Source organism: Enoplosus armatus, chromosome 2, assembly GCF_043641665.1.
Source record: "Enoplosus armatus isolate fEnoArm2 chromosome 2, fEnoArm2.hap1, whole genome shotgun sequence".
Lineage (NCBI taxonomy): Eukaryota > Metazoa > Chordata > Actinopteri > Centrarchiformes > Enoplosidae > Enoplosus > Enoplosus armatus.
The window spans coordinates 12,583,227-12,597,164 of NC_092181.1; the positions used below are offsets into that span (position 1 = coordinate 12,583,227).

The 13,938-nt window shown below is 40.6% G+C and overlaps 1 protein-coding gene and 5 non-coding genes across 6 annotated transcripts in view; 1 reads left to right on the plus strand and 5 right to left on the minus strand.

The window, feature by feature from the left end:
• Positions 1–13,938, plus strand: part of usp43a (ubiquitin specific peptidase 43a) — a 113,747-nt gene that overhangs the window by 34,325 nt on the left and 65,484 nt on the right. The window contains exon 3 of the mRNA XM_070916015.1: positions 2,003–2,106. Coding sequence (XP_070772116.1) covers positions 2,003–2,106 — 104 coding nt within the window. The remainder of the gene's footprint in view (positions 1–2,002; positions 2,107–13,938) is intronic.
• Positions 9,617–9,689, minus strand: trnar-ucg (transfer RNA arginine (anticodon UCG)). Its single transcript has one exon. It is a non-coding gene; the product is annotated as a tRNA-Arg (tRNA).
• trnai-aau (transfer RNA isoleucine (anticodon AAU)) lies at positions 10,962–11,035 on the minus strand. The gene has a single exon. It is a non-coding gene; the product is annotated as a tRNA-Ile (tRNA).
• Positions 11,635–11,707, minus strand: trnar-ucg (transfer RNA arginine (anticodon UCG)). The gene has a single exon. It is a non-coding gene; the product is annotated as a tRNA-Arg (tRNA).
• Positions 12,408–12,480, minus strand: trnar-ucg (transfer RNA arginine (anticodon UCG)). The gene has a single exon. It is a non-coding gene; the product is annotated as a tRNA-Arg (tRNA).
• trnar-ucg (transfer RNA arginine (anticodon UCG)) lies at positions 13,181–13,253 on the minus strand. Its single transcript has one exon. It is a non-coding gene; the product is annotated as a tRNA-Arg (tRNA).

Consider the following 13,938-nt stretch of genomic DNA (forward strand, 5'->3'; position numbering starts at 1 on the left):
TCTCAGGCCATCATTTCCACGACTCTAAACACTTTGAGGTTTCAGTCTTTTCCATGTAGTACAGTCCATAAAATCTTGGTTTATATGTTCGCTTCCTTGATCGAAATTGTTCCTGGTATTGTGCATGCCGGCTCACTGGGACACTTAATGGAACTGAGCCATCGTTTGCGAAATGAGTTTCACCTGTTTTTTTACTGACAAGTCAAAAAATGTCTGCTTTGAAAAAGGCCTATACCACTGGAGTTGATGTTTATATTAGTCCCTGCACACCCATAATCCCCCCACACATGTGTTTTCACCTACGTCCCCTGATTAGACCTGTTGTCAGGACTGTGTGGGCGTGCACAGACCTGCGCTTGATTTACATCTCCCTCACTCGTGTTAGTCTCGCTGCAACTGTTCCGCCCAATTTCAACCTGGCTGGAGGCCTAATTAGGCCGAGTCATTGAAAACACCTGTGTGGGTGTGCAGAGCTCTTAAACAGTTCTGCAGTGCAGGATTTACGGCCAGTGCCAACGTTTAGTGCCAAAGAAGTAGTGTGACTTTTAGTGCGACATAAAGTAAGTAGAAGTCGTAGTAGTGGTACAGCCTGTAGTATGTCTGACGCACATGCAAAAAATAAAAAGCAGACCCTAGAGAATCATTCTCTATCAGTATTCTGTCTGGTGATATTGTTTGGCAAACACGCCATCACCCAGTTAAAGAAGAATATCTTAAATTGGTCTGTGATAATACATAAAAGGTACAGGATGTCTGGGCTGAAGGGTCCGCTCCAGTGTCTACCACTGTACTATCAGACAACACACCAACACTCCTACTTTTTCCTTACAGCTAATTTCTGTAATAAACAATAGATAAGAGAGGTAAACAAACTAACACCATGATGCATGACTCCACATGTAGCAGCAGACTTGGACTGAACTGCTTGTGTGTGTTAAACCAGTCGTTACCATCTGGTGTTCACTCACAGCTTTAATATCAACCATATAAGATAAAGATTCAGCAATCTGTTTCCTCGAGTCGTAGTTGTCCATCTTTTATTCATCGCCTTCATTCTTTTATCCTTATATTTATCTTTGAAGTCTCTCTGCCCTCCTGCTGAGTCCAACACAGCATGCAGGGTATCACAGCCATTTAGTTTATTCAGCAGACATCAGTGGGACGCTGAGGAAGGTTGACAATCTCAAACATTTCTACGACTCCAATCTGTGTTGATTGTTCCCCATTTACCATTTGAGCTTTCCTTCCCTTCCTTTTCTTTCCTTCTAACATTTTATGAATCACCTTTCCCCCCATTTAATTAGCTCACACATTATATGCTCTTTGATTCATTTTCACCTGTGGAACACTGAACAAGTCAAGTGTAAAATTTCTCTTTCTTTCGCTCTTTCTCACTCTTCCTGTGTCTCTCTCTCTACATCTATATCTGTATGCCTCTCTTTGATCTTCTCTCTCTCTTGATATTCATGCACTTCATTACTGCAGATTCCATTTTTGCACAGTATATTGTCTCTAAATACTGCAGGCAAAGGGCAAAGTCCAAGAGGTTGAGTCATTCTTTTATCTCCAAGTCTGTCCATATCTGCTATCGAGTCGTGTTAAAGCTACTATTCACAACCAGCAGCTGCAGGAAGTTTTGTTATCTCTTCCTGTGCAACAAAAGAATATTTTGCCATATGCCATATATATTGTCATATATCTGATGCCTGATATTCATTTGGCCAAACTGAGTAAAAGCGGATAGGATATATTTCTTGCATGCAGCCTCAATTTGTAATTTACACTGACGACAACTCGTTTGTAAAAGAAAATCCTTCCCAGTGCAGGTCAAATTTATTCATTAGCAGGCACGTAGGAAACTACTGTTTCTGAAGTTGGTGATGTATTTGTATTTATGCATCTGCCTGAAAATTATTTTCTTAAATGCTGAAGTAAATAAAAGTTTACTAAAGTGATTATTTGTCTCCTTTCTGTCCCCCTTTATCTGTCTCTTTGTCTGCAGGGACGCAGCTCACAGGAGGATCTGTCCAGTCCCAGTTCAGCCGCCACACAGCAGCCTCGAGATCGACACAGTTTTGTCCAGGAACACTTCCAGGCTCAGTACAGGTGAGGAGCACAGACATGAGCAGCACGATCAGATGTTTCAAAAGCTTTGTTTTACCTCTAATGTGGCTGATTGTTCCTCGTTTTTTGGCCTTTAAGTTCAAAATGATGTCAAATTCAGTGTTTTTTAGTCCTCGTAACTTTTAGGAGAAGATTGTGTGACTGAACGCACCATAAGCTCACTTCTGGTTAAGTAGATTCTGTAGATACAAACTTTTCATTTTGAATTGGATAAATGGTTGAAAAGTAGTGTAGAAGAAGTTTCAGTCATAGTTCATTGAAACGAGGAGGTCATTTCTGATCTGTGTATGCTGAACACAAGACGATGGAGGAAGGCCAGATCTCCCTGCAAACTTTATGGGATGTCATCCAAACGATTAAGGCTGACATGCTGACTCCCATTCATAACATTTTGTGCAACATTCAGTGTTCATTAAATACTTTGGTAGAACACGTTTCTGAGCTTGAGCAACATGTCAGTAAAGTTGGGATCATTTTAGTTTGTCCTTATTGCTTAAAGCAATTTTTTGTCCCTTATACTTGAAAATGCTCACCAAGATGCTCTGATGCAAATTGATTAAAAAAAGCTTTTATGTTTAGGGCTCCTACCGGCTGGAATCATTTACCTGTGCATATTTGTTCTCTGTCTTCATTTGGCTTATTTAAAAATATTTTATTCTCTTATCTTAAATCAAATTGCATGCTATTGCTATTACCGACTGTTGTCGTTTGATCATTTTTCTTATGATAGTTTCTATCCTAAGGTTGCAACTCATTTCTGTTTCTGTTATTGAGTAAATTGTCTTATTTCTTTCTTTTGCATCGTTGTGTTATACCTTGTGTGAGTGAGTGAAAAAATGAGATGATACATCTCAAGGGCTTTATCCTGATATAATAAATTAGACAAAAACATGTTGAAGAAGTGAAAAAAAATCTGTCAAAAGTATATAACTCTAAACTTTTACTAAGAAGTAGGACAAGAACAAATTTTGGAAACTATCTTAAGTCCCTTATCAATTATGCAGTATGCAGGCTGGATTCCACCGGGCACTGTATCTAATGTCCTGAGGTTGTGTTTGAATAAAGAGAATGCAATACACACCATTAAAGAGAAAAGGCATTCAGCTCAGGTGAGAATGCATTTCCTCTCCTGCAGATACGAATCAGTAGCTTGGGAAAGTGGGTCAGACAGACGTGTGAAGGATTCAGGGGATTCATCTTCAATACCGGCTTCTGGCTCTCTTTGCTCCATTCACAGTGGAAAGTCTGAGGTTCTCCGGTTTAATAGACCCTCTAATGGAATTGACTCTAGACCTTTCAGTAACCTTGTCAGCGCAGTTGGCTGCGTACATTTACTCTTACCTCCACTTTTCAATTGATTCCTGAACAATGTAAACATATAAGACATATAGATGGTATGTACAGTATATGGAGCTTTTAAAGAACCGCTGAAAATTAGTAACCAGGAGGTAAGTTGATGTCAGTGTTTGGCCTTGATCAAATCATTTCAGATCTTTGTTACCCAGCCTGACTAAAGCTTGAGCGTAGCTTTTATGTATCAGGGTGAGGTGCACTGTCATCAGCAGTTAGGACAGAACGCCGTGTTTCCACATCTAGCAAAAAATAACAAGACAGACAGTACAGATAACGTCTTTCTTGGAATGAAGCCTTGGAGAGGTAACATTTCATCTTTTTGGCAGGGACCTGCTGACCTCTCCTTCCTGCAATGTAATCTGCATTCTGCCAACCGCCATCCAAACCAGACACGGCTAAGTTTCTCACTTCTGCAAGGAAAATAAACAAGTCGAATATGTCTGTCCTTGCAAACTTTTGTAATGAACTCCAGCTCAGTGCACACTCTCTGTTGGCTCAGACCTTTCCTTGCGCTAATGGGTCCAGGATGGGTGTAACTGCCACTGTGCAACAACAGGTCACTAATGCTTGAGCTACATGGAAAGACTTTCAGATTGACTGTTAATGAGGGAGGACAATCCATACCGTATCAGATTAAATAAGGTTTATATTCTGTTGGAGTGTGGGAAGTGTGAGAGGCTGTGTCTAGTTAGTGTTGTGCTGCTCCAAAGTCGTGTTTGCTTCAGAAGTCATCTTTCAGGAAAAAATGACATTTTGTACTTTTTGGATTGTTTGTTGGATAAGACAAGCAATTTTACACATTTCCTTGGGCTCTGGCAAATTATAATGGTATTAGATTAGATAAAACGATTAATCAACTAATCAAGAAAATAATCAGCAATAATGAAAATAAATGTAGCCCTAGTTTTCTTTTCTAGTAATTACTATTATAACATGACATTGATACTAGCATTGGTAACTGTCAGACATTAATTACATATCTTTAAATGCAGATAAACAGAAAACACTCACATGACTTCAGAGTGAATCACAAACTGTGGATTCAACACTTCATCTGGGATCATTTTGAGATATTTAGTTATTGTTCGTGAAGTATAGTCCCATCAGGTGGGAATGAAGGGAGCTGGGTGAATTGATCAGCTGTTGACAGCTGATGACAGGTGTCACCAACTTGTCGAGGCTGACAAGCTTGTTGACTGATTCCCTGCGTGCTCAGCTCTGTGGGACATTAATGGACTTTTGGTGAGACAGTTTCGTCACTTGGCACTTAACTCAAGTTCGATATGGCCTCAAGTCAGATTGTCAAAGTACACATTTGCCCTAGTCACCTTCTGACATTAGGACAGAATAAAGTTTCCTATCAGTTTCACTTTCTCACTCTATTTCTCCTGCCTACTGTATATTCCCATTAGTAGTTTCAACCAAGCAGCAAATATGCAAAGGCTTCTTCGTGTGTGGGCTGAGGGGAGAAATTTACAGAAGGAAAGATTTGCCTGAACTAAAATGTACATGACTTTTGAACTTTTAAAGTAAATAAAAACCCAGCAAAGTGAATGTTGTGCTTCTCCGAGATGTTAAGTCCACATTTATAAATTACTTCACATGGGGCATGAATGTAGTCAAATGTCTGTGGGTGTGAAGTGATCGTGTTGTCTGAATACAGAAACAGAATCATAGCCGTCCCAGAGAGTTGTCCTGTCATGTTTGGTCCAACACACACACACACACACACACACAGTCGACCCGCAGCAGATTAGTGTGTGAGCCAATCAATAAAAAGGTCAACCTCTGACACTTGTACAGTATTGACCACTACACTGCAAGGTTAACCAGCCATTCATTCATGGGATTATCCCATTCCCTCACTGGTGGATGATAGATTGAATGCTTAAGAGTCGGACTGTGTCCCTGCGGAGCGTCGCCTCCCATGATGCTCTCAGCCTGACTCTGCGCTGAATCTATTCACTGAGTCAGTCATAGAAAAGACAAGCGACTCTGAGGGGTGGTGATGTTTGTTGAAGATCTCCTTCAGTCTCTTTTTATGTCCCCTCTTACACCACACACACACACACACACACACACACACACACACACACACACACACACACACACACACACACACAGTACAATAGTTGTTTTCTATGAACAAGCCAATTGTGACTGCCAACTATTTTATTGTGGAACTTTAGCATTTCGAGGCATTTCCTGTTGGGTTTACACCCCCCCAAGCTTTTTTAAGTTGAGGTCCTGTAATAGTAAGTGTGAAAAATACTTTACTCAGGGTAGGACAGCAGGGGCCAATAAAATAGGACAGGGCAAAGTGGAGAGAACATTTGGCTCACATGTCAGCCTCTAGTCTGGACAACCTTCACTCCAGGCTCATCCACTGTTACATTTACACTGGTTTACGCATTTCTTCTTGAACAAAACAAAGATGTAGCCAAACAGCCAAATTTGTTTTCTTTTTTTGACACAATGTCAGCCATCCTGATGTGCTTTTTAATCTTTTTAAGCCTCTTCAATGGACTGTTGACCTAAGAGAGTGGAATGTAATAGGAATGCAACTGGATTTTATCAGAGTTTGCTTCACATAAAGCTCCAACACTAACAGTTTATATCGTATAGTATATCGTCGAATGTTCCACATCCATAGAAATTCTGTTCTACTACTACTCTATTAAAAAAAATTCCAGACATTCCACATCATGGTTTACAATTATTGAATTCTTAAATTTTAAGGGATACCCAAAAATCTGATCTGTCTTTTAGTTGGGGACGATGACGTACACTGTGGGGGGGGGGGGTTCGCTGACAATAAGTAAATAAGTGACCCTACACACACACACACACTCAGTGATTACTGCTTTGATTCTTAAGTAGAAGTCTTGAGTGCAGTTTTTATAACAGCTGTTTCTCCCGGTGTATCCGTGAGTCATTACCAGTTGTAACGTCCCAGCTAACATGCTTATCATGTAACTGCCAACCTCAAAATGCGGGACTGTGGGATTTACCTGAGGGGGTTTGAGTAAGATGTGTATAAATATAGAGAGAGGAAGAGAGTGGAAGGAAATAAAGAGCAGCTGATGTGATTTTTCACTGCAGGGTACCTGCCTCTTAGTTGTGGCTGCGTGGGTGTGTGTCGCCGGATGAGATGATTTAAAGAACAGATATGACAGACGGTACATACATGGCTCTTTTCTGTTATGACATGTTGGCTAATGGCAATTACAATCCTTGTCAGTCAGTTCATGTGACTAGACATACAGTTTTGTATAGGGACGAAATTATTCTTATTGTTTTTCAATTAATCGTTTATAAAATGTCCGAAAATAGTCACGATTACCTAGACACCAAGGTGACGTCTTTAAATCCAAACAACGTCTGACATTTAAAGTTATTCAATTTGCGGTGATATGAAACAGAAAAATGACTCTTGAAATGATTAATGACTGATTGATTATCATATTTGTTGCCTACTGGTATTCTGTCAGTCGACTAGCACTAATTGTTTTTTCAGCACTTTTTCGTTCTGTACATACATACAGTATGTTTTTCAAATTGGTCTCTTCATAATCTGATATTTTTCTTATATACTGACCTGTGTTGCATTACTGGTGCTGTTATGCACCCACTCTAAATGCTGTGATTCATACTTTTAGGATACCTTTAATCGTACATTTCTGCGTAATACTGTTTGTGCCAGTATTTAAAAGTATATTTTAGGTTTACATGTTTTCCCTGCTCCTGTTTGTAAAAGCAGGCTCTCACTTTATCAGTATAAATCACTCTATTATCTTGTGCCCTAATGTACATGTGCAACTGTGGGACACAAGTCTAAAACTCCAAGAAAGCTCGCTGGTCAATAGTTTTAAAAAGGTGCAAACAAATCTCTTTAAACGTAGAAATTGTGTTATAACATCTTATATCATGACCTACTTTGATGGGATAACAGATAAAAAAATTGGCACACATTAACGTCATAAAACAATGATGTTCATTGAGGTGCATATTCCCTGTTACTCAAAAGGTCTTCATTTCCTCACTTAACATTTTTTGCTCTGTCTCTTACAGCCTTGATCTGCTGTCGTCATTCTTTTTTTTCTCGGTGTTGAACAAAACTATCTTTGGAATGAAATCACACTGTGTTATTTAACACTATATTACGTATTTCTCACTCTGAGAAACTGAGAAATGAAGCAACGGCTACTCTACTACAAAACACATCGCATACACAAGCTATGCTCTAATTGAAATCACTGAGTGTTGATTTGTTTCCAAACTCTGAGGCAATATTCTCCCTGGTGACTCACTCTGATTTAATAAATAATAGACGAGGACACCCGGATGGTCGGGAATTTGTTTTCTACTCGGGTTTCATCAGGCCTTCTTCAGTGTAAATATGCTTTATAACCATTTGTATTCTCGTCTCATTAGTCTGTCTCAGTCTGAGCTGGTTTCAGTCTGCTGAGTCGGGAGACTTCGTTCCTTCATCTGCTCTCCTTTTCCACTCTTCCTCTTCTCCTCCTCTTCACTTTGTGTAATCATTGGGGGACTGGAGTCACTTTGCCTCTAAATGCAGCCTAACAAAAGAGCAATCACCCCCCTCAATCTCGCAGTGTCTTCTTTTTTTTCTTTGTTTCCTCTTTGTCTGACTCTGTCTCTCTCTGGCCTTCCCTTCTCTCTCTGTCTATATCACTTCGTTGATCGCTCTTTCTTCCCTCTGCTTCCTTCCTGATTCTTTTTATATCTCACTGAGATGGTCCTCAGAGGCATTCAGTGGAGTTGTCTGATCTGAATAAATGTTTGCGATTAGAGCCAGGGCTGTCTTGTGGTTTGGGGCTGCCAATGTGGGAGTCGGTGCTCAAGTCACTCAGCGTGCCGCGGCGTTTAAATGAGTCTTTGTCAAAGCCCCCCCCCCCACTCTGTTTGTCACTCTCAGTTTGTGGCATCTATTTATAATGGCCTGGGAGACGTGCGGAAAGCCCCAGCCTCTTCCTCTGTCTGAACAAACAAGATAGTTGAGGATGGTTACTTTTTTCCTATCACAGGGGCTTTTATTTGGATGCAGATTCGATGTGAAAACGTTTGGGATAGTGTACAGTTTGTATAATGAATGTTGTCAGAAGATAGAAACTCCAGTTTCTATGGTTTATAGAGCTATTGAAACAAAGTAAACTGAAATATACATGCAAGCGAACAAATCACATTATATAGAGCCATAAACAATTAGTGTTGCGCACAGCAAAACCTTTTAAGAGCTACTAATGCAACAAACTGAACTGATGTCTGTCCAGTATGAGATGTTCTCTCCACCAATCATGTATTTTTATGCCAGCTCCTTTGAAGACTCAACGCCTCATAAAAGAGTGTAAACTTTCTCTCATCTTCAAAGATGGTCCGCAGGGGCTCCATTTTTCCCCAAAGATGCACCCAGGTTGGGATGTGCTCGCGTTGACCCATCTGGTCATTCCACGGCACACAGCTGAGTGGCTGCTGAAAATATGGCCAGACGTTGACCTTCCTTACTTTGATTTTGACGCTCTCACCACCCGCAGTGCTTTCTTGGAGCCCAGCCTCACGCGCCACTCGCCCTCCCGCTGATACCACCCAGCTCAATGCAGTACCAGACTTTGAAGTGGGTGCAAGACAGTTAGTGCAGGGCATTATCACGTGGAAGTAAGTCTTTGATCTCTTATTTCTTTTTTGTTTTGCAAAAACAAAAGTAATCTGCGCAAGTACATGCACGAATCCTGAACGTGCTTTCACAGGTATTTTTTTTCTTTCTTTTTTTCAAAATTTGTTACAACATGAGTCGGGAAAGAACAAAAGACAATGGACCCATTTTGGATGTTTTGTCAGGTGTGACTACATCCCTGCTTGGTGTTGATGGAGGGGAATAGCTCAAATTTTACTTGGTTTGCGCATATTAACATGACAGAACACCACGCTAACAATTTTTTCACAAGAATGAAGCCAAGACAGAATGGACAAAAAAAGGCCCATTTTGGAAGTATAGTTAGGTGGGACCATTATGTACAGTGCAAAACCTGACCAGTTTTCAGTGGTAAGTCAGGCATGACCACTTGGCATCAGTGCAGGGGAAATAATTTGAATAGGTATCAAATTAGGCTTGAGCACTCAACCACGAAGGGACTCGAACCCTCAATCTCCTGATTCGAAGTCAGATGCCTTATCCATTAGGCCACGTGGTCAACTGTAAATTGCAGATTTCTAGCAAAAGTGAGAGACATAGTGACTTTTTACAGAACTAGCCCAGGCCAGTACGGGAATCAGACTCAAAATCAGACGAAAAACGATTTTGCGACGCTCAAAGCATCTGACGTAATAGGCTTGCTTTTGCTTTTGAACAGAATTAAACCAGGACAGAAACTGACCAATTTTCAATGTTTATTAAGGCATGACAACTTAGCATCAGTGCAGGGGAAAGAGCTTAAATTGGTATTCAGGTGGTTTGCATGTTTGCACATGGTTCCAGAGATGGCCATCAAATTAGGCTTGAGCACTCAACCACGAAGGGACTCAAACCCGCAATTTTCTGATCCGAAATCAGATGCCTTATCCTTTAGGCCACGTGGTCAACAAAGTAGCCTACAGAGCTAACCGGCCATCTTTTGCATGTATTTTTTCTGTTTTTAAATTTTTTATTATGGAGTTGTTACAGCAAAAGTCAGGGACGCAAGAAGAAATAATTGACCCATTTTGGATGTTCTTAAATTGTAGAGTGCTCGCTTTGCGCATATGAACAGCATCGGGACACTGCAGACAGAACAAAAACACACTGGATGTTGATTGCAGACACCTTGATTTGTTAATGGACTATCACTGGCCAGTATGGGGACTGAACCCATGCCCTTGGCATTATTAGCACCACGCTCTAAGCATCTGAGCTAACTGGTTGTCTTTTCCATGAATTTATCCCTTTTTTTTCTTTTTCAAGAGTTGTTACAGCAAAACTCAGGGACAGAAGAAAAAATAAAGGACCCATTTTGGATGTTTTCTCAGGTGTGACCACGACGCTCAAACCATCTGAGGTAATAGGCCTGCTTTTTTGCTTTTGAACAGAATTTGTACCAGAATTAAACCGGGACAGAAACTGACCAATTTTCAATGTTTATTAAGGCGTGACAACTTAGCATCAGTACAGGGGAAAGAGCTTAAATTGGTATTCATTCGGTTTGCATGGTAGCAGCATTATGGGAACCAGACTCAAGACCTTGGAGTTGTTAGCACCACGCTGACAAAATTTGCTCAAGAATGAAGCCAGGACAGAATGGACAAAAGCAAACCCATTTTGGAAGTACAGTCAGGTGGGACCACCTCCCAGCTTGCAGTTGGTGGAGGGGAAAACCTTAAATTGTAGAGTACTCGCTTTGCATAGATGAACAGCATCGGGACACTGCAGACAGAACAAAAAAACAACGGATGCTGATAGCAAACATCTTGATTTGTTAATTGACTATCACTGGCCAGTATGGGGATTGAACCCATGACCTTGGCGTTATTAGCACCACGCTCTAACCATCTGAGCTAACCGGCCATCTTTTGCATGTATTTTTTCTTTTTTTAAATTTTTTATTATAGAGTTGTTATGGCAAAAGTCAGGGACACAAGAAGAAATAATGGACCCATTTTGGATGTTCTTAAATTGTAGAGTGCTCGCTTTGCGCATATGAACAGCATCGGGACACTGCAGACAGAACAAAAACACACTGGATGTTGATTGCAGACACCTTGATTTGTTAATGGACTATCACTGGCCAGTATGGGGACTGAACCCATGCCCTTGGCATTATTAGCACCACGCTCTAAGCATCTGAGCTAACTGGTCGTCTTTTCCATGTATTTTTTCCCTTTTTTTTCTTTTTCAAGAGTTGTTACAGCAAAAGTCAGGGACAGAAGAAAAAATAAAGGACCCATTTTGGATGTTTTCTCAGGTATGACCACGACGCTCAAAGCATCTGACGTAATAGGCTTGCTTTTGCTTTTAAAGCAGGACAGAAACTGACCAATTTTCACTGTTTATTAAGGCATGACAACTTAGCATCAGTGCAGGGGAAAGAGCTTAAATTGGTATTCAGGTGGTTTGCATGTTTGCACATGGTTCCAGAGATGGCCATCAAATTAGGCTTAAGCACTCAACCACGAAGGGACTCGAACCCTCAATCTCCTGATTCGAAGTCAGATGCCTTATCCATTTGGCCACGTGGTCAACTGTAAATTGCAGATTTCTAGCAAAAGTGACATAGTGACATAGTGACTTTTTACAGAACTAGCCTAACTAGCCTAACTAGCCTACAGAGCTAACCGGCCATCTTTTGCATGTATTTTTTCTTTTTTTAAATTTTTTATTATAGAGTTGTTACAGCAAAAGTCAGGGACACAAGAAGAAATAATGGACCCATTTTGGATGTTCTCAAATTGTAGAGTACTCGCTTTGCGCATATGAACAGCATCGGGACACTGCAGACAGAACAAAAACACACTGGATGTTGATTGCAGACACCTTGATTTGTTAATGGACTATCACTGGCCAGTATGGGGACTGAACCCATGCCCTTGGCATTATTAGCACCACGCTCTAAGCATCTGAGCTAACTGGTCGTCTTTTCCATGTATTTTTTCTATTTTTTTTCTTTTTCAAGAGTTGTTACAGCAAAAGTCAGGGACAGAAGAAAAAATAAAGGACCCATTTTGGATGTTTTCTCAGGTATGACCACGACGCTCAAAGCATCTGACGTAATAGGCTTGCTTTTGCTTTTAAAGCAGGACAGAAACTGACCAATTTTCACTGTTTATTAAGGCATGACAACTTAGCATCAGTGCAGGGGAAAGAGCTTAAATTGGTATTCAGGTGGTTTGCAGGTTTGCACATGGTTCCAGAGATGGCCATCAAATTAGGCTTAAGCACTCAACCACGAAGGGACTCGAACCCTCAATCTCCTGATTCGAAGTCAGATGCCTTATCCATTTGGCCACGTGGTCAACTGTAAATTGCAGATTTCTAGCAAAAGTGACATAGTGACATAGTGACTTTTTACAGAACTAGCCTAACTAGCCTAACTAGCCTACAGAGCTAACCGGCCATCTTTTGCATGTATTTTTTCTTTTTTTAAATTTTTTATTATAGAGTTGTTACAGCAAAAGTCAGGGACACAAGAAGAAATAATGGACCCATTTTGGATGTTCTCAAATTGTAGAGTACTCGCTTTGCGCATATGAACAGCATCGGGACACTGCAGACAGAACAAAAACACACTGGATGTTGATTGCAGACACCTTGATTTGTTAATGGACTATCACTGGCCAGTATGGGGACTGAACCCATGCCCTTGGCATTATTAGCACCACGCTCTAAGCATCTGAGCTAACTGGTCGTCTTTTCCATGTATTTTTTCTATTTTTTTTCTTTTTCAAGAGTTGTTACAGCAAAAGTCAGGGACAGAAGAAAAAATAAAGGACCCATTTTGGATGTTTTCTCAGGTATGACCACGACGCTCAAAGCATCTGACGTAATAGGCTTGCTTTTGCTTTTAAAGCAGGACAGAAACTGACCAATTTTCACTGTTTATTAAGGCATGACAACTTAGCATCAGTGCAGGGGAAAGAGCTTAAATTGGTATTCAGGTGGTTTGCAGGTTTGCACATGGTTCCAGAGATGGCCATCAAATTAGGCTTAAGGACTCAACCACGAAGGGACTCGAACCCTCAATCTCCTGATTCGAAGTCAGATGCCTTATCCATTAGGCCACGTGGTCAACTGTAAATTGCAGATTTCTAGCAAAAGTGACAGACATAGTGACTTTTTACAGAACTAGCCTAACTAGCCTAACTAGCCTACAGAGCTAACCGGCCATCTTTTGCATGTATTTTTTCTTTTTTTAAATTTTTTATTATAGAGTTGTTACAGCAAAAGTCAGGGACACAAGAAGAAATAATGGACCCATTTTGGATGTTCTCAAATTGTAGAGTACTCGCTTTGCGCATATGAACAGCATCGGGACACTGCAGACAGAACAAAAACACACTGGATGTTGATTGCAGACACCTTGATTTGTTAATGGACTATCACTGGCCAGTATGGGGACTGAGCCCATGCCCTTGGCGTTATTAGTACCACGCTCTAAGCATCTGAGCTAACTGGTCGTCTTTTCCATGTATTTTTTCTATTTTTTTTCTTTTTCAAGAATTGTTACAGCAAAAGTCAGGGACAGAAGAAAAAATAAAGGACCCATTTTGGATGTTTTCTCAGGTATGACCACGACGCTCAAAGCATCTGACGTAATAGGCTTGCTTTTGCTTTTGAACAGAATTAAACCAGGACAGAAACTGACCAATTTTCAATGTTTATTAAGGCATGACAACTTAGCATCAGTGCAGGGGAAAGAGCTTAAATTGGTATTCAGGTGGTTTGCATGTTTGCACATGGTTCCAGAGATGGCC